At 43.8% G+C, this 18,650-nt stretch overlaps 1 protein-coding gene and 1 long non-coding RNA gene across 2 annotated transcripts; one reads left to right on the plus strand and one right to left on the minus strand.

Moving 5' to 3' along the window:
• The first annotated feature begins 1,708 nt into the window (after window positions 1-1,708).
• On the plus strand, window positions 1,709-18,039 carry LOC119300399 (nucleolar complex protein 3 homolog). The gene is made up of 12 exons (XM_037577373.1): window positions 1,709-2,214; window positions 3,191-3,378; window positions 3,911-4,119; window positions 4,212-4,314; window positions 4,538-4,701; window positions 12,964-13,102; window positions 13,224-13,385; window positions 13,467-13,603; window positions 13,755-14,069; window positions 14,515-14,654; window positions 16,945-17,042; window positions 17,322-18,039. Exons 1-12 carry the CDS (start codon window positions 1,872-1,874, stop codon window positions 17,829-17,831), a joined length of 2,508 nt encoding a protein of 835 aa, XP_037433270.1. The 5' UTR covers window positions 1,709-1,871; the 3' UTR covers window positions 17,832-18,039.
• LOC119300400 lies at window positions 8,979-9,696 on the minus strand. Its single transcript, XR_005146439.1, has 2 exons — window positions 9,456-9,696; window positions 8,979-9,291 (listed from the first exon to the last, which is right to left on the minus strand). It is a non-coding gene; the product is annotated as an uncharacterized LOC119300400 (long non-coding RNA).
• Window positions 18,040-18,650: the final 611 nt, after the last annotated feature.

Raw genomic sequence — 18,650 nt, forward strand, 5'->3', positions numbered from 1 at the left:
GTGCGGAGCTGCCTTCGTTAGGAAGGAAATGAATCAATCAATCAACTCAAAGCAAGCTTCTACTAAAAGGAAATGATATGTAGTTAGATATTTTTCTATCGCCACAGTAAATCGCCACGTGGACACGCTCAAATAGCGCCCTTGTAGCATAGCTTATTGTGTTTGATACTAGTGGTTGGGGTCTGCCATTGCGGGCCTCTTAAGAGAAAGTTGTACGTGTATTTCTCCCTCTCAAAGAAAAAACCTCAATTTTATTTTAAAATCAAAATTTTTTTATCACAACATGTGAACATCACATCCATCTCAAAAAAGCCTAAAAAACGTTCTTAAAATGAAAAAGAAACAAAAAGTCATCTTTAAAAAATAATCTTGAAAAAACTTTTCTCAAAACAAAGTACGCTAGAGACGAGCTTCCAAATGTTTTTTAGCAAACACCCAAGCAAAGAATAAGTGATGGCACTTTCATTTTCGACACACAATAACACATGACTAGTGGTTGGGGCCCGTCATTGCGGGCCTCTTGAGAGGAAGCTGGGCATGTATTTCTCCTTCTCAAAGAAAAAACCTCAATTACATCTCAAAATTAAAAAGAAAACTTTCTCGCAACACGTGAACATCACATCCATCTCAAAAAGAAAAAGAAAAGCCTAAAAACGTTTTTAAAATGAAAAAGAAACAAACGTCTCACTCCCATCTTAAAAAAAATCTAAAAAAACTTTTCTCAAAACAAAAAAAGTCTCAGTTTCATCTGTCAAAAAAATCAAGAAGTTTTTCAATTTCATCTTCCAAAAAATATAAAAATGTTTTTTGCCACGGCAAACCAGCATGCGCCACGTGGCCATGCTGGTTGGCCGCCATTCTCCCGTAGCTTAATTTGTTTGATGTGTGTGCGTTCGGTTTATTCGGTTTACATGGTTCGGTTTGTACGGTATTAATACTTCAATAAATACGGTATGAAATTAAAATACGGTTCGGTTTCGGTATATACCAAATTATTTCGATATGGTTTCAGTATATACCATAATAACCAAAGTTGACGCGAATTTGAAAATGACGTAATAATAATTTGCAAATTTATGACTCAAAACACATATACTGTTTTACACAAATACAATATATAACTATATATAAATATATATGCATGCATTGATTCATCTGTTGATGGTTATGGACGTGCTTAGCATTTAAAAAGAAAGAAAAATGACTACGTTACAAGAAAAAATAAGGTGCTTAGTAGTGAATTTGACTCATGTACAAGAAAAATGACAACTTGCATGATTGTTCATCACAAGAAATATAAAATTATTTTTTACTTTGGTTTATTCGGTTAAGCATTTGGTTTTTCGGTATATACCATAAAAACCAAAGTTCAAATCGGTATGAAAAGTTTATACCATACCGAAACCAGAAACCATAAAAACCAAAAAATTTGTTCGTTTCGGTTTATTTTTGGTATGATTTTTCGGTTTGATTTTCAAATGCACAGAGTGAGATGTGTCTGTGTTAAATTTTTGTTCCTCCCACGACAATCTCGTACAAAGACCCCTAAGTTTCGCGTAAAAACAAAGTATGAATGTGGGCTTGTTCGGGCCTGGTGCGCGCGGTTCTGTCCACGCCTCCACCAAACTTCTATGGCCCAAGCCCAAGGTCCCGCACAAAACCTAGCAGCAATAAACCATGCCACTGTTTTTCGAAGGGAAAAGAGAAAGTCATATAAACCCTTCGTTCCATCGCCGCCGCCGCCGCCTATCTAAGTTTCGCCGTTCGGAAGGACCTCCGGCCACCCCCCTCTCCTACCGCGACCGTGAAACTTGTGAGGTTAGCGTCGGCTTCGGGGAAGCACAACCCACTCCAGATTTGTGTCGTATCCCATGGGGAAGAGCAGCAAGAAGAACAAGGTCATCCTCGCGCCGCCGCTGCCGCCGGAAGTCGACGACGAGGACATCATAGTCTCCGACGAGGATGTGGATTTCGTCGAGGAGAATAGAGAGCACGTCCACCTGATCACCGGGCTCAACAGGAAGGCCCTCGACAAAGTCGTCACCAGGGTCCCCGACCACGACGAGGACAAGGTCGAGCTCCTCTACGAGGAGCGCGAGCGCAAGAGGAGGGCTGCCCTAGCCCTGAAACCCAAGGACGACGATGACCTCGAGGTGGATCCCGTTGACGCGCTCCCTGTCAAGACTCTGCAGGGGGAGCTGCTCTACAGAACCGGTAAAATCATGCATGCCCAGTTATATTTGGTTCAGCAGAGCCGGTTGAGTTAGTCTAGTGAATATGGTATAGGAGCACTTGCTAGTTGCACAAGGCTTTGGAGAACCGCATATCAAATGCTATAGATATATTAGCAAATGAAATCATTTTGGCTCTGAGTTTCTACTAAGTTTGTTTGTTGCAGTCAGTAGGAACAGACTACCGCAGACACTTGGCAAACACACCCAATACATGCGGACGAAGAAAAAACCCCTAGGAAATGTACCACCAATGGCTTCCATTGTTCTCGGTCCATGAATTTAATAAAGTCTTACAACTTATCCTATTGTTGTTGGTCCATGACTTAACAAGATCGTTTTAGACATTGCTTAAACTAAGTAAAGTTGCTGTGTACTCGCAATCTAAGTTGTGCCAAGCTTATCTGGCTCCATTTACAGAGCCTGGTGTGCCCTTTTGATCCCAGAATAATGACATGCGCTCTAGAGCGGTCATTCCGTGTTGCCGTATTGCCATTTGCAGAGCAAGCATACAGGACACTGTTGCTGATCCAAATGGACAGGCATGACTTAAAGTTCTACATGCAACTTACATTAATCAGGGGAAGGGCTGGCAGTAATTCAGAATCACATGAGTCGATACTATTGTGGTCATTTATTTGTCTCCATATTTTCTCTTGTTAAAATGAATGACACGCATGAATCTTTTTGATACTGGAATTACTGATTTTATGATGCCCCTGTAACTACTATGTTCCATCAGAACTAAAAGATCATGATAAAACCTTGTCCAATTAGACAGAAAACAAGTAAAAAACATTAAAAAATTCTGCAACATAACGGAACCGAAATAAGTCAAAAGCATAAAGAAGTTTTCTAGAAGTGTAGCATGTGTTACTATATGAGTTTAAGTAAGTTTGTGATTATGAATTGTTGTTAGTGTTACCCTACTCATGTAACATTTATGTCATGACATGCAGCCAAGAGAGCAAGGTCTGAAGACAAAGCTAAGGGTGCTGAATCCAAATCTGATGACAAAGATGCTGATGCCAAGCAAAGTTCTCAAAAGGAATGTAAGGGAAGATCCAACAAAAAGGAAGATAGTAAATTGCAGAATGTGCAGCGTCCACTTGAAATTCCGAAGGAGAAACTGCACTCAGTAGTGTTGGTACTACTTCTGTTCTTCTTTTTGCATTAGTCTGAAGCACATTTTTCAAATGATCTCTTTTTGCAAAAGCTTAAAAATAAAAACTCATACTGCTTAATACCGTGAATGCAAATTACCTAGCCATGTTTGACTGCAAATATCGAAGTATCTTAGACATTGTCAACATATTGCAGGATAGCTAAATTAAGTGTCATGGCCTGTAGCTGTTCTAATTTTAACATACAAAGCTGAATGCTAGAATGTGGTAAGTGAGAAATTTTGAGCAAAATCAAAATGAGTTAATGCATCATCAGCAATTCAGCATGAATTATAGATGAAAATATGGATATCTGTTGTAGAGCTTGTATATACCTGAAAAGTGTCAATGAAAGCAAACAGACAAGTTATAAAACTGTTTATCAAATGTCAGGTCATTTACAGCGATAGAATCCAGCTCATTTGTTCATAATTGAAACCTTTTGTATCTTATACAGAACTGCTATATATTTTTACTATGCAAACAGTGATTTTTCCTGTATACTCTGATTGGCAGGAAGAGGTGAAGGAAGAACTTTCAGCTGATGAATTGTTTGAGAAAAAGAAGGCCCAGCTTGCTGAATTAGGCATGGCCATGCTTGAAGATCCTGAATCAAACATTAGATCTCTGAATGATTTATTAATTATATGCAACGACACAGACCAAAGGGTTGTTAAACTTGCTATAATGTCCTTGCTTGCTGTGTTCAGGGACATAATTCCTAGGTACATGACATGACAGTTCATTTTTACTATAGCCACTGCTACAGTGTTTCCCAGGTGACTTATATTATATGTGCTTTGATCTTCTTCTGCAGTTATCGGATTAGGCAGCTGACAGAAAAAGAGCTTGCCGTAGAAGTTTCGAAAGAAGTGAAGAAGACGAGATATTATGAGTACACGCTTATTCGTTCCTACAAGGTTTTATTCTGAATTCTGCTTCATACCCTAAATACTTTGTGACAAGAAGTCATTTGGTTATGAATTATGTGATCATGAACAATTTTCCAGTGGCTCATCACTTGCTTTGGCTTTCTTCATACAAATATTTATTTGCTGCACCTTCCATTTGATGGTCAAGATATTTCTAGATGTTTTTTGATTGCTGAAATTCGTTTTCTGTTTCCTTTCTGTGCACTTCCAGGCATACCTGCAGAAATTGATATCATTGGAGAAGCAACCCTATTTTTATCTTGTGGCAGTTCGTTGCTTGTGTAGTTTATTAGATGCTGCCCCACACTTTAACCACCGTGAAAGCTTACTGGCCAGTGTGGTAAAAAATTTAAGCTCCTCGAATGATGTAGCAAGGTATCTTCTTATTTATATTTACTTGAATCATTTCTTACCTAATAATGTCATATGACTCAATTATGCAGCTGACTTCTGTATAAGTTAATGTTGGTTACTAGGTTAGTCCCCATGACGGGTGACTTTCCAATTGCCATCCGTAGCTACCGAGTGCAACTTTCCTCCTGTAGTTCCATCCCTGCCCCCATAGTGAATGTCGTGGGAATGGGTTGCCACTTTGCCAGTATAGAGCCATCCTTGCATTCTAACAATGAAGCCTTCTGTCCCAAGCAAGTTGGGGTAGGCTAGAGATGAAATCCAACAGAAACCTGTGAGAACCTAAAAGAGAAGGGAGAAAATACAAGTAAACAAAGTGAAGGAAAGTAAACTAAGGTTCTGGTACATGGATTGCTGACTACAGTCCTGTCAAGAGCCAAATTCCTAGGTACTCCCTCCGTCCCATAATATAAGAACGTTGAGTACATTCTAAACCTTAAAGTCTCTCTTTACAGCCTCCTCCCATGTCAACTTCGGTTGCCCCATACCCTCCTAGCATTTTTGCTACGTTTTAGAATACCGCTATTCACTGGTGTTTCTGCAGGCCTCCATTGGATATGTCCAAACCACCTTACTCGGTGTTTGACAATCTTCTCTTCAATTGGTGCCGTCCCTACCTTATTGCCTATTCCCTCGTTCCTGATTCGGTCCTTTATTGTATGGTCACACATCCACCTTAGCATGCGCATCTCAGTGACACTCATTTGTTGGATGTATTGTCTCTTAGTAGGCCAACACTCTGCTCCATATAGCACTGCAGGTCTGATCGCCATCCTATAGAACTTTCCTTTTAGCTTTTGTGGGGCCTTCTTGTCAAAGAGCATGCCAGATGCTTGCCGCCACTTCATCCACACCGCTTTGATTATGTGGCTAACATCCTCATCGATACCTTGCGTTCTGTTTAGTTTATTCTGTTTTGTTCATCAGATGGTCAGTATGGACAGTTGCACACAAGATTGTAGCACAACCCTAAGGTCTCCTTTGGTTCATTGGATAGGAATATCATAGGAATAGGAAAATCATAGGAAGTGAGATGACATGTATCTCAATTCCTATATGGAAAGACATGTCATTTGATGCATAGGATAGGAATTTTTCCATTTAGTCTAGGCTAATGTTTTTTGTCCTTTGAAATGTGAAGAATTGGTTCCTATCCTACATAGTAATAGGAATCCATTCCTACAAACCAAAGGGCTCCAAAGTGTCTTTCCTACAAAATTCCTATCCTTTAAAATTCCTGTAAACCAAAGAAGGCCTAAAATGAGCTATGCTTTATACAGCAAATATTAGTTATATCCATGGTTTATACATCTTCATTTATGTACGCGGGTATAGTGCAGTTGGGGAGGTACCCTGTAGGGTGGTGGTGACAACTTTTCTGATACTCATGAGCTGCCTAGGAATGGAGCCCTATACATGTAGGGTGGTGGTGACAACTATTAGGAAACGCGAGGAAGAGAGAATGACCGAACAGTTTTCTGTATTGAGGAGGAGAGAGAGATATACAAGGTTACATAGGCCTGGGCCTCACTCTAGACTATGGGCCTGGGCCTGTACAAGACAAACACAACATATATACTTAACACCCCCCTTCAAACTTAAGGTGGGTCAGGAGCATCTGATACACCAAGTTTGAGAGTGTGAAACCTATGCTGATCTCTAGTTTGTGCCTTGGTGAAGAAATCTGCGACTTGAAGCTCTGATGGGACATATTGTAGCTTGACAGTGGATTGTTGACAATGAGATCGAGTGAAAAAGGCATCCACACCAATGTGTTTGGTCAACTCATGCTTGACTGGATCATTAGCAATGTGAATAGTAGCAGTGCTGTCACAAAGAAGAGGTATTGGTGTATGACATAAGACACCAAGATCATCCAATAGCCAGCGAAGCCATACAATCTCTGCTGTAGTAGTAGAGAGAGCCCTAAGCTCTGCCTTGGCGCTGGAGCGAGACACAACAGTTTGCTTCTTTGATTTCCATGCAATGAGAGATGTACCAAGAAATATGCAATAGCCAGTGACCGAGCGACGATCAATAGGATCACTCGCCCAAGTGGAATCAGAGTAAGCATGTAGCTGGAGCTAGCTGACTGGAATTAGCATAGAACAAGCGGCGAGATGTAGTTCCCCTTAAATACCTAAGGACTCGGAATAGGTGACCATGATGAACTGAGGTAGGAGCACAAACAAATTGACTGAGAATATGGACTGCATGTGCGATGTCAGGTCTGGTCACTGTGAGGTACACTAGACTGCCGACAATGTGACGATAGCGAGATGGATCCTCAAGAGGAGTGTCATCAGTAGGACGCAACTGCAGATGAAGCTCCATAGGTGTAGCAGCAATGTGTGTGTCAGTGAGACATGAGCGAAGAATCAAATCCTGAGTGTACTTTTGCTGGGAGATATAGTAACCATCATTGGTGTGCTCGACCTCAATCCCGAGAAAATAGCTGAGAGACCCCAAATCTGACATCTTGAATTGTTCACTCATTTTTTTCTTAACAAAATCAATATACCCAACAACATCTCCAGTGATCAACATGTCATCTACATAAAGTAGAAGCAATGTACGACCATGCTCAGATGTATGAATGAAGAGTGCAGGGTCATGTTCACTAGGAGAAAAACCGGCAGCTTGAATCACAGAACTGAACCCCTCAAACCAGGCACGAGGGGCTTGCTTAAGCCCATAAAGAGCCTTTTGAAGACGGCAAACATGACCTGATGGAACCTTGATACCTGGAGGTGGCTGCATATAAACTTCCTCATGTAAATCACCATGAAGGAAGGCATTCTTCACATCCATGTGGGAAATTTTCCATGACTGAGTAGCAGCCACAACAATTGGAGTTTGAACTGAAGTCATGTGAGCAACAGGAGGGAACGTCTCATCATAATCTTTCCCATGATACTGCTGAAAACCTCTTGCAACAAGGCGAGCCTTGTAGCGTTCCACATAACCGTTTGACTTGGTTTTAACCTTATACACCCATTTGTAAGTGATAGGGATTGAACTAGGAGGTAATGGTACCAAATCCCATGTACCAGTACTCTCTAAGGCTGCAAGCTCCTCAGACATAGCCAGTTGCCACTCAGGTGACACAACTGCCTCCTGATAGGTACTAGGCTTAGAAATAGCCCCTGCATACAAGTCCTTTTTGTATCGCGTTGCTAGAGAAGAGCCGTTAGTGCAAGGATCAGTAGTACTGGCTGGAGGAGTAGAAGACAAAGGCATAGATGACTGCGTGTCACATGGAGCTTTAGAACGACGAGTATAATGGAAAGTACTGGCTGGAGCAGTAGAATAACGACGAGTGTAATGGAAAGGAAGACTATCTAGAGGTGGAGCTAGTGGAAGAGAAAGGAGCTGGTGAGGAAGGAGATGAAACATGTGGTGGAGATGGTTCTGATGTTAGGACAGAGGAAGGTTGTTCAGCTATGGACTCGTCTAAAAAGATAGGTGGAAGTGAAAGAAACGAGGTAGACTCTAAAGAAGTTGAGGATGATGGGTTAGTGGAAGGGGAATAGAAGAAGGGTTGATCCTCAACAAAAGTGACATCGCGAGAAAAGTGAATGCGGTGAGCAGAAGAATCATTGCAATGGTAGCCCTTATGTTCAAGACTATATCCAAGGAAGACACACTGAGCAGACTGAGCAGTCAACTTGGTACGCTCACGAGGTGCTAAAAGAACATAACAAGTACAACCAAAGACATGGAGGTGGTCATACGTGGGAGGAGAACCAGACAAAACCTCACCAGGACACTTGCCCTCAAGGCGAGTAGAAGGTTGGAGATTGATTAGATAAACAGTAGTTGAGATAGCTTCACCCTAAAAATGAGTGGGGACAAAGGAAGAAATCAGAAGGGTATTTGCTGTCTCAACAATATGGCGATGCTTACGCTCAGCAACGCCATTCTGAGCATGGGCACCAGGGCATGAAAGCTGAGGGAGAGTACCCTCAGATGAGAGAAACTCACGAAAAGCAGTAGATAGATACTCCCCTCGGAGTCAGAACGAAAAACACGAACAACACTGGAAAACTGAGTATGGACCATATGTACAAAAGCCTTATATATAGAAAACAACTCAGAACGATGCTTCATAAAATAGACCCAAGTATGTCGAGAGTGATCATCAACAAATATGACATAATGTTTGTGGCCACCTTTCGAAACAAAGGGGGAAGGACCCCATACATCAGAGTGCACTAAATCAAAAGGATGACTAGAATGAGTAGTGCTGGAAGAGTATGGAAGCTGTATTTGTTTCCCTAGCTTACAACCCTTACAGTGAAAACCAGCATCTATGGAAACATGACCCAAAACACCTTGTCGAACAAGGGTAGATAAACGAGAATCACACAAGTGACCTAAGCGATGGTGCCACTGGGCAAAAGAAAACGGCGAAGTGGATCTTGATGTTGATGCAGCCATCCGGAACGCGGATGTGGTGGAAGCTGAAGGAAGGTGTAAGGTGTCAAGGATGTAGAGGGATGTGGATCCTCTACGGCGATGGCTAGTTCCAATGACCCTCTTGCTCTGACGGTCCTGCACATAACAAAATGAGTCATCAGAACCAACAAAATAGTTCATATCAGCAAGTTGGCCAACAGACGTAAGATTCATGGACAACTCTGGAGCAAAGGAGATGGCAGGAACAAAAAACTTGGATGTGCGAAGAGAACCCTGATGAGTAATAGAACAAGGTGTACCATCAGCAGTCTGAACAGAGGCACCATCCCGCACTGGCTGGCAAGACACAAGCTGAGAGCGATCAGAGGTCACATGGAAAGAAGCCCCAGAGTCCAGAACCCAAGGCTGGGTTGCAGCAACAGCGGGCTGAGAGAGAACAGATGCAGAAGCACCCCTCACTTGCTGCTGATAAGGAGCCTGGGGTGCACGACGCTGCTGATTGAGGGCCCGTCTAGCCTGAAACTCAGCTAACAGCTCTGAATGAAGCTTAAAACAACCATCTCTGTGGTGTCCTGCCTTCTTGCAGAACGAGCATACGACAGCTGAAGGTGTGGCCTTGGAGGCACCTGGTTGCTGAGGAAAAGCCAGAACACTAGTGTGTAGAGTCTGCGCAGAAGTAGCCCCAAGAGAACGGAGACGAGTCTCCTCAGCGATCAAGCTAGCAAGTGCCTCTGTCAAGGTAGGATGAGTCGTACGACCAAGCAATTGAGTGCGAATGTTCTCAAAGTCTGGCTTGAGACCCATCACAAACTGAAACATGAGAGTCTGATGGTCATACTTTTCCTTCGCTGCACATGACTCACAACCAGAATTACCCTTTGGAACCATGGAACCTAGCTGCCCAGTGATGCGAGGGAAAGCTCCATAGTACTCTTCTATGAACATGTCTTCTGGCTACCGAGTGTTGTGTAAATTCTGCAACAACGAGAAATGAAGTGCACTGCTGGTCTGAAGTGTGATGCTCAAGACTCATTCGGAGTGAGGGTTCAACACCCAGAATTAAAACTCCCATCACACGATCATCGATCTTTTGCCAATACTTCCTTGCTGCATCATCATTTGGACTAGGTGGATCATCTGTCAGATGAGAAACAAAACCAGCCATCCTCAAGACAGTTCGGGTAGAAAATGCCTATTCCCTGTAGTTTGAACCATCAAGCTTGATATCTATGATCACAGAACCAAATCCGAAATCATTTCTTGCCATAGTGGTGAGTGGCCAGCAGCTGGAAACACCCAATCTGATAGCAGCTGCAGGCAGCAACAAGAGAAGAGCAGCAGACAGCCACAAACAGGAGCTGGATCTCACTGGATAGGAGGAGCTTGCTGGATCTTGCTGGATAGAAGGGGGAACGCCTGGAGCTTGCTGTAGAGCAGGGAAGGCACCAAGAGCTTGCTGGAGATGGCTGCTGGAGAGCAGGGGAAGTATTCTCACAGAGTAGCTGTGAGGAAACACAGAGGAGCTGCTGGAGAGCAGCTCCTACAGGTTGATGACGAAGATGGGATGGGGCAGCGATGTGGATGTCTCCTCACCAGACAGATCCGCCTGAATCACCTCACCGGCGGCGATTTCATGGGTGGCGGCTGGAAGAGGGACTAGGGTTTGGTCCTGGTCTGATATCATGGTAGGAAATGTGAGGAAGAGAGAATGACCAAACAGTTTTCTGTATTGAGGAGAGAGATATACAAGGTTACATGGGCCTGGGCCTCACTCTAGACTATGGGCCTGGGCCTGTACAAGACAAACACAACATATATACTTAACAACAACTTTTCTGATATTCATGAGCTGCTTAGGAATGGAGCCCTATATCAAGGTGTTTAAATCGTTGCTCCATGGTGTTAGAGGTAGTGATGGTAGCATCCATGTGTATGAGGGTGATACCCGGATGTTGTGTGTTTCCTCATGTATTATAATATGCCCCTTGGGCTACGAGTCAATACAAGAAAATCTTATCTCTCATGGAACCCAGGGAGCAAAATAGTTTGGTCTTTTGGAACGAAGGCTCAAGGAGAGCCCGGCTTTGAATTAACAAAGCCATCAACCGGCCAGGATTACAGAGAATACAACCACGAACCACACAAAGAAAAGGAAAAAAAAACACGGCAAAGATACAAAGGCGTTGGGAGACAGCTCACATAGCACACAACTCGCTAGATACTAGATCAACGTGAAGCTAATAGCTAGGAGATGCTAGGGACCTCTTGCACACACGCAACCATGGGGAAGGCAACTGCCGGTTCAAGGCAAGGAAACGACGACGATGAGAGGCATGCCATTGCCAGAACACCAGGGACTTCTGGAGAACACAATCAGACAGTTCCATCGTCAAAGGAGGCCCCTGCCTCCTCGCCTGGCTCGAAAGGCGCCGCACCGTTGAGCGATGGACTAGTTCACCCTAGAAACTGCCTGAATGGCACCCAAGGCAGCCACAGGAGCGGAACCAGGCGTTCCTCACTTGTCGACGGCGACTCACCTAGAGCCAAGCAGCCCCAAAACCGAAGATCGGGCGAGAAAGAGGGTGAGCTGCCAGGATGAAGGGCAACAGCAAGGACCAAGACCAAAACTCAGAAGCTCTGGCACCCTCGGCGAGCTGGGAAGGGAACCACCGGAGGAGGGGAACCCTATCCCCTCCCTTCGAGGAGATCCACGACACTGGAGGCCCTCACAACAGCCGCACGAAGAGCACCACCATAACTGAACCCCGCACCAGGGAAGGCATGGCTGCCGCTAGAGACTTGCTGCCGCCGCCGCACACCAAACCGCACCACACCGAAGCCCACCGCCCCACTTGTTCCCAAAAACAGCGTCTTCAAGAAGATTACGACGTCTGAGGCGTCGCTGCTGTCCAACAAAGTTTGGGTTTTCACCCGGGAAGCAAGGAGGCATGGGATGGGGAGGACAGGACTTGACCGGCGCCTCCAAGGAGGTGAGCGGCGCCCGCGGGCGTCGCCGCCGTCGCGCCAACAAGGCTGGCTAGGGGTTTCCCCCGGTCCTGGAACCCCACCATCCGTTCCCACCCACCGAAACCAGCCCCCCATGTCGTAGCAGACCGGATCTAGAGGGGGAAGCAGCACGCCGCAGGAGAGTTGGTGTGGAGGCGGCCAGATCTGACGCCGCGGAAGCCGGAGCCGTCGCTGCGCCCAGATCCGCATCCTCCGGAGGTCTCATCGTCCGCACGGTCAAGGCCGCAGGCCCACGCCCGCGCCACCAGAAGCCGAAGGGCTGGAGGCGCCACACCAGTCGTGGCCGCCGCCCCAGATCCCGTAGCCCCCCGCGGGCGAGGCGAGGCAGCGAGGACCCCGCTGCCACCATCATCAGCAGCACACCAAGCTTGCCCGGCGGCTGCCTCCGGTGGTGGCGAGGGGAGATTGAGGAGGGGGAGGTGCGGCGGCGGGATTAGGTTTCGTCCCTCGTGTCGCCCGAGCGAGGCGACGCGAGGGAGGGGGGGGGCAAATAGTTTGGTCTTCCAGTGACACAAATTTCATCTGTAACTTGATATTTTCCTTTAAAACTGAAATACATAGAGGAAACTATATGATTTCATAATTTAATGAGTATTTATTGGTTGCCTATTTTCCCGCCTTTTTGTTTAAACATAACTATTAGTAAGTTGAGCAGTTCATGTGCAAATAAACCTAAGCATCTGTATTTAAAGTAGTTCAAGTAAATTTGAGTATAAAAGCAGTCCACGTAGTACATCACTGTACTGACCTAACTTGCATCTTTTTCTCTCTAACTTGTAGGAAACTATGTTCTGAGGCAATAAGATCTCTGTTTAGAAATGAAGGAAAACATCGCGGTGAGGCAACTGTTGAAGCAGTAAGATTGATATCAGCTAGTGTGAAGCTCAATGATTGCCAGCTCCATCCTGATGTCATTGAGGTATGTATGTGATGGAATTGAATGGTTATAGCGTCCATCGTCCTGCATTTTGCATGCAATTGATATGTGTTCTTGGTTGAGAATCAATCCCCTTGCTTACGGTGACCACATTTTTTGTTAGGTATGCTTGTCTCTGAAGTTTGATGAAGACCTTGGAAAAGATGAGAGCAAGGAAGAAAAACTGAAACCAAAGAAAAATAAACGATATCAGAATCGGGATGTCACAAAACCGAGTGAGAAGAAGAAAATAAAAAAGGAATTGCTTTCTAAAGCCAGACAAGAGGTAACACCAGATGTTTCATACAAATCAACTTGCTCAACTTGTAGCATGGCTATGAATTCTTATAAGAATATCCTTTTGTAGGTTCATGCAGATCTTAGAGCTGTTTCATTTACTCTTGATCCAAAGGAGAAAAAAATGATACAAAGGGAAACACTTGCAGCCCTTTTTGAGACCTATTTTCGAATTTTGAAGCATAGCATGAACACTTCAAATTCAAGGTCCGTGCATTGTGTATCTGAGTTTTACAAGTACAAATGATATGTATCTGGTATTATATGGCCCGAGTTTACTTAGTTCTGATTTCTCTCTCTCTTTTAGCATAATGTTACATTCCTGATGATGATGATATTGGCATGTCAATGTTTCCAGGTATAAGGCCACTAGTGTCTTCCCTGGTGGCTCACACCCTTTAATTGCTCCATGCTTGGAGGGCTTAGGAAAATTCTCACATTTAATTGATTTGGATTTCATGAGTGAACTTATCGCTTGCCTTAAGAAGCTTTCTGGATATACAGACCATCAAGGTGAAATTCCACCGGACAATACACTCTCTGTGTCGGAACGCCTACAATGCTGCATAGTTGCTTTTAAAGTATGGAGGAGCAATCTTGAGGCTTTGAATGTAGACCTGCAGGACTTCTTTGTGCAGTTTTATAACCTTATACTGGAGTATCGACCTGACAGGTTTGGCCTCTTCGTATGGTTAATGGTTGTAATGAGGAAATATCTTCTCTTGTTCTTTGTACCTGAACACCAGATAACTTCACATGTCACTGATTTATTCATGGGGAACATGGACTAGTCTGGGTAGATGGCGCTGTTCTTATATCCTGTGTATTTTTATTTCTATATACTCCCTCCGTCCCAAAATTCTTGTCTTAGATTTGTCTAAATACGGATGTATCAAGTCACGTTTTAGTATTAGATACATCTGTATCTAGACAAATCTAAGACAAGAATTTTGGGATGGAGGGAGTAGTTGTTACCTCTGTTCCTCGATAATGTGCTATTCAAACTGTTTTGACATTTAATAAACTTTGGGCATTTATGTATTATTATATTGAAGAAAGATAGTAATGGCTAAGCTGTCCATACCATGAGAATTAATGACCTGATCCATTGCATGCAGAGATCGTGGTGAGGTTTTGGCTGATGCTCTGAAGACACTTCTGTGGGAAGGCAAGCAGCAGGATATGCTAAGAGCAGCTGCTTTCATTAAACGTCTGGCAACATTTGCTCTGTCATTTGGCTCCGCAGAAGCAATAGCAGGTTTTAATTTATCATTTTCCTATCTAATTTTTGGCTACTAATGCCTGCGAAGTACTCCCGTCTGTCCCAAAATAAGTGTCTCCACTTTGTACTAACTTCAGTACAAAGTTGTACCAAGGTTAAGACATTTATTTTGGGACGGAGTAGTATTATTTTGGTTCGAGTTTTTGGCAGTAGAACTAGAAGAAAGGCGCGCCTTGATGCACCGTTTGGGTATTGGTGTTGAGAGTTTGTTTGTTTAGTGGCACACTTTATTTTTCAAGCAGCTTATATAAAATAAATATAAAAAAATAATAAATTGTTCAAGGACATATCAGTTCACTTGGCAAGGCACAAGCTTGATTACAGAACTTATGGTTTTGTTGTTACTGTGTTACATATTACACCATAGAATCTAAATATTGCCTTGATCATCAAGTGCCCGAACTTCTTTTTTCATGAACGGACATCAGTAATCTTTTAGAGAATTGCATGGAAACAGTACTGCATAACTACCAATTAAGAAATTAGTACATTGTACCGAGAATTTTGTATGGGTCTACAATCTAAACCGTGAACCGCCATATCTCACGCAACATAGTTATCTCAAAGGAACAACACCAACAAAATCACCTGACAAATTTGTTTGATACCAACACCGGGTACCATTCCTTCCTTCAAAAGGGTGTGCCCAGTGCTGAAAGCCCCCACACAAGGCGGGGTCTGAGGAAGGGAATTTCTAGACAGCCTTACCCTTGCATAATAATTCTGCAAGGAGGCTGGTTCTAACCCAGGGCCTCCAGGCCACAAGTGACCACTGCGCCAGGCCCGCCTTGACTATTCCTTCAGTTACTATGAAATCTGGCAACCTCTGGGAGTGAACTGCCCATCTCACATACTCTTCTTGACTGATGTCTACCAAGAAGCCACGGCTGCGAAGGATGCATGCCATCACTTACTCTGGAGTGTCTGTCAAGAAAGCATGGGAATGAATTTGCGATCTCTATCTCCAAGATTGTAGCTTTCCCCTCTTGAAATTGCAGTTAAGCCCAACAAATGGCCAACCCTCTTCATCCATTTCTCCACTCATGTCTCCGGTATATAGCCTTAAACCTCAATTTGCTGATTGATGCTTTCACATGCCCATACACACTTCAGATTGTTAGGGAAATTTTGTTCGCCCCCATGAGAAATTCCCAAGTGATATGGACTGCCAGCACAAGGTCGACGCCTGCTCCAAAGAAGGACGGCCACCGGCTGCCACCAATTTTTTTACCAAACCCTTGCCCGAAGGAAAAGGGAGCAGGCGAAGATCGCCTCCCCTTCTCCACGAACACAATGGAGGACGTGAATCGACACGGGGACTCCCAAATTACAGCCAAGAGCCAACTGACATGACGCAGAAGGGGTTTGACCAGCACGCTAACATCAGTTGTGAGCTGACCTACGGGACCGACGTGCCAACCTGGCACTGACAAGCGGGGTCTGCTGTGGGAAAAACATCGGGCCTCCCAACAGGTCTCGGTTCCTAAGGAGCTTGGAGCATTTAGGGATGCAGTGATGCATCAGCCGAGTGCAATATTGTGTAGCAGAATTCATGGAACAAACTCATAATAAATTACTTACCTTCGTTCCAAATTATAAAAAGATGTTTTGGATATTTCAATATAGACTACATACGGGCTGAAATGAGTGAACAAAAACACTAAAACGCGTCTACATACATCCAATTCAGATGGAAGTTAGAACATCTTATAATTTGAAACGGAGGGAGTAGTAAACAACCCCTATGTAAGCATGTTAGACTTGCTGCAGGTGATCCCATCTTAGTTGCTTCCTACTCCCTCCGTCCGGGTTTATTAGGCCTAAAGACAACTTCTCTTAAACCAAGACACATAGTAATTTGCTCACATTAATTCTTCCATTTCACTCTCAATGCACTCTTTCACATGCATGCAGCCAATGAAAAAACACGCATGAAGTATATTAATTTCCCAGTCATGGCACCAACAACAATGACTTTCAACGCAACCAATGAAATGGTTGCATGCATGCACCTTTCCAAAGCGAGGCCTTATAAAAAAGGACATACTTGTGATGCTAAGAGGCCTAATAAACCCGGACGGAGGGAGTAGAACCTGTACAAAATATGCATCACAAGATGAGTTAATCATTAGTAGAGCATTAGAGGCATTTGTAAGGCATTCATTTCTTCTCCCTGGCTAGTTCTTACAAGCACTTGTTGTCAAGTGTCACCGCTTTCTGTTTGTCTTGCTGGTATAATGATTTACATGTTGGGCTCATGTTTCAGCCTTGATCACGCTGAAGCATCTTCTCCAGAAAAATACCAAGTGCCGAAACATGTTGGAAAATGATGCTGGCGGTGGTTCCCTGTCTAGCTTAGTTGCGGTATATGCCTTACTTCCTCTTCTGTATTTTGTTTATCATGTACAGTTTGTATTTAGAGGGCAGGCCTGGCGCAGTGGTGAAGTCCTCCCCACTTGTGCCAAGAGGTCCTGGGTTCGAACTAGCCTCTCTGCATTGCACTTTGCAGGGGTAAGACTAGGTTCCTATAATCCCTCCCCAGACCCCACCTTGTGTGGGAGCTTCTATGCACTGGGTCTGTCCTTTTATGTACAGTTTGTATTTATTTTACTATTATCATATCATTTATTTCCTTTTGTTCAGAAATATGACCCAGAGGCTAAAGATCCTTATCTGAGTGGGGCACTAGCAACAGTACTTTGGGAGCTTAGCCTTCTGCAGAAGCATTATGACGAAACTGTTAGTGGAATGGCTTCAAATATCTTGAGCATGGCAAATCTGAACGCCACCCAGAATCCAGTTCAACTTTCTAGCTCGAATCCTCTGGAAGCATACAAAGACTTGTCGATGGGACGGGAATTATCAAAGCCAACCCACAAAGTGTCACAGACATTGAAGTGCAAAAGGAAACGGCGCAGTAAGGAGTTTGTCGCTCTAAGTCCAGATGTGCTTGAGAAGGCAGATTGCACGGTGGGCGAAGATGAACTGAGAGAGAAGTTGCAAAATCATTTCGTGGTACTAAGAGGCATTTCCGAGAATGAGAGACTGAGGACCGAGTTGAACCATGCATTGTCATCCATAAACATGTACAAGGAGTACAACAAGCAGAAAAAGGAAAGCAAGAAATCAAAGAAGAAAGTTGCAAAGGCTTAGTTGTCTTGTGTTCTGCGGATTTTTTCCACACCAGCGGTAGAAGGTGTCCCCCTATTTTGTTGTAGCATCACTGTATCGATTTATCATAGTTTCCTGTGACACTGTTACAGTTTCTGTTTAGGACACAATTGCTACATCCTTGATGATTTTGCATAAATCTTTCGTGGCCTGCCCTTTTCTTTGCGTTGCTCTGTAAAACGCAACTCAACGCAACGGTGATGTGCTCCCTGTCTTTCATACGTACTCTCTCCGTTCCATATTACTCGTCGCTGATTTAGTACATAGTTGTACTAAATCAGCGACGAGTAATATGGAACGGAAGGAGTAATGTTTTTCTAATTATCAAATGATTCCATCTGCAAAGCGGAATACTACAAACTTTTAGAGACGGAGATACTACGTGGACAAACCAGTGATTGCTATCCTACACGCGTCCGAATTAGGTACAAGTACTAAATATTTTTAGTGATACATTTGTATCTAGATAAATCTAAAATAAGTGTTGAGCATCATTGTTATTATGGAAACATAGGACAACGTAGGATTTATTCCACCTTGTCTTTTTAAGACGACCTTATACTCCTATATATATGCCTATGAGGCTCAAGCAATACAACAAACAATTCTACCAAACCTCTCTCTCCCTTCTAACATGGTATCAATTTTCGGGTTCTAGACCTTATGCCTATGAGGCTCAAGCAATACAACAAACAATTCTACCAAACCTCTCTCTCCCTTCTAACATGGTATCAATTTTCGGGTTCTAAACCTTAGCCGCTTCCGCATCCGCGCACCGCCCTCGGGGCGGTCAGCCTCCAT

This window comes from Triticum dicoccoides, chromosome 5A, assembly GCF_002162155.2.
Source record: "Triticum dicoccoides isolate Atlit2015 ecotype Zavitan chromosome 5A, WEW_v2.0, whole genome shotgun sequence".
In the NCBI taxonomy this organism is placed as follows: Eukaryota; Viridiplantae; Streptophyta; class Magnoliopsida; order Poales; family Poaceae; genus Triticum; species Triticum dicoccoides.

Coding starts and splice junctions, on each gene's coding strand:
- LOC119300399 (XM_037577373.1), top strand. CDS start 1,872: ATGGGGAAGAGCAGCAAGAAGAACAAGGTCATCCTCGCGCCGCCGCTG. Junction 13,604..13,754: donor ATGAACACTTCAAATTCAAG/GTCCGTGCATTG, acceptor CAATGTTTCCAG/GTATAAGGCCACTAGTGTCT. Junction 14,655..16,944: donor CTCCGCAGAAGCAATAGCAG/GTTTTAATTTAT, acceptor CTCATGTTTCAG/CCTTGATCACGCTGAAGCAT.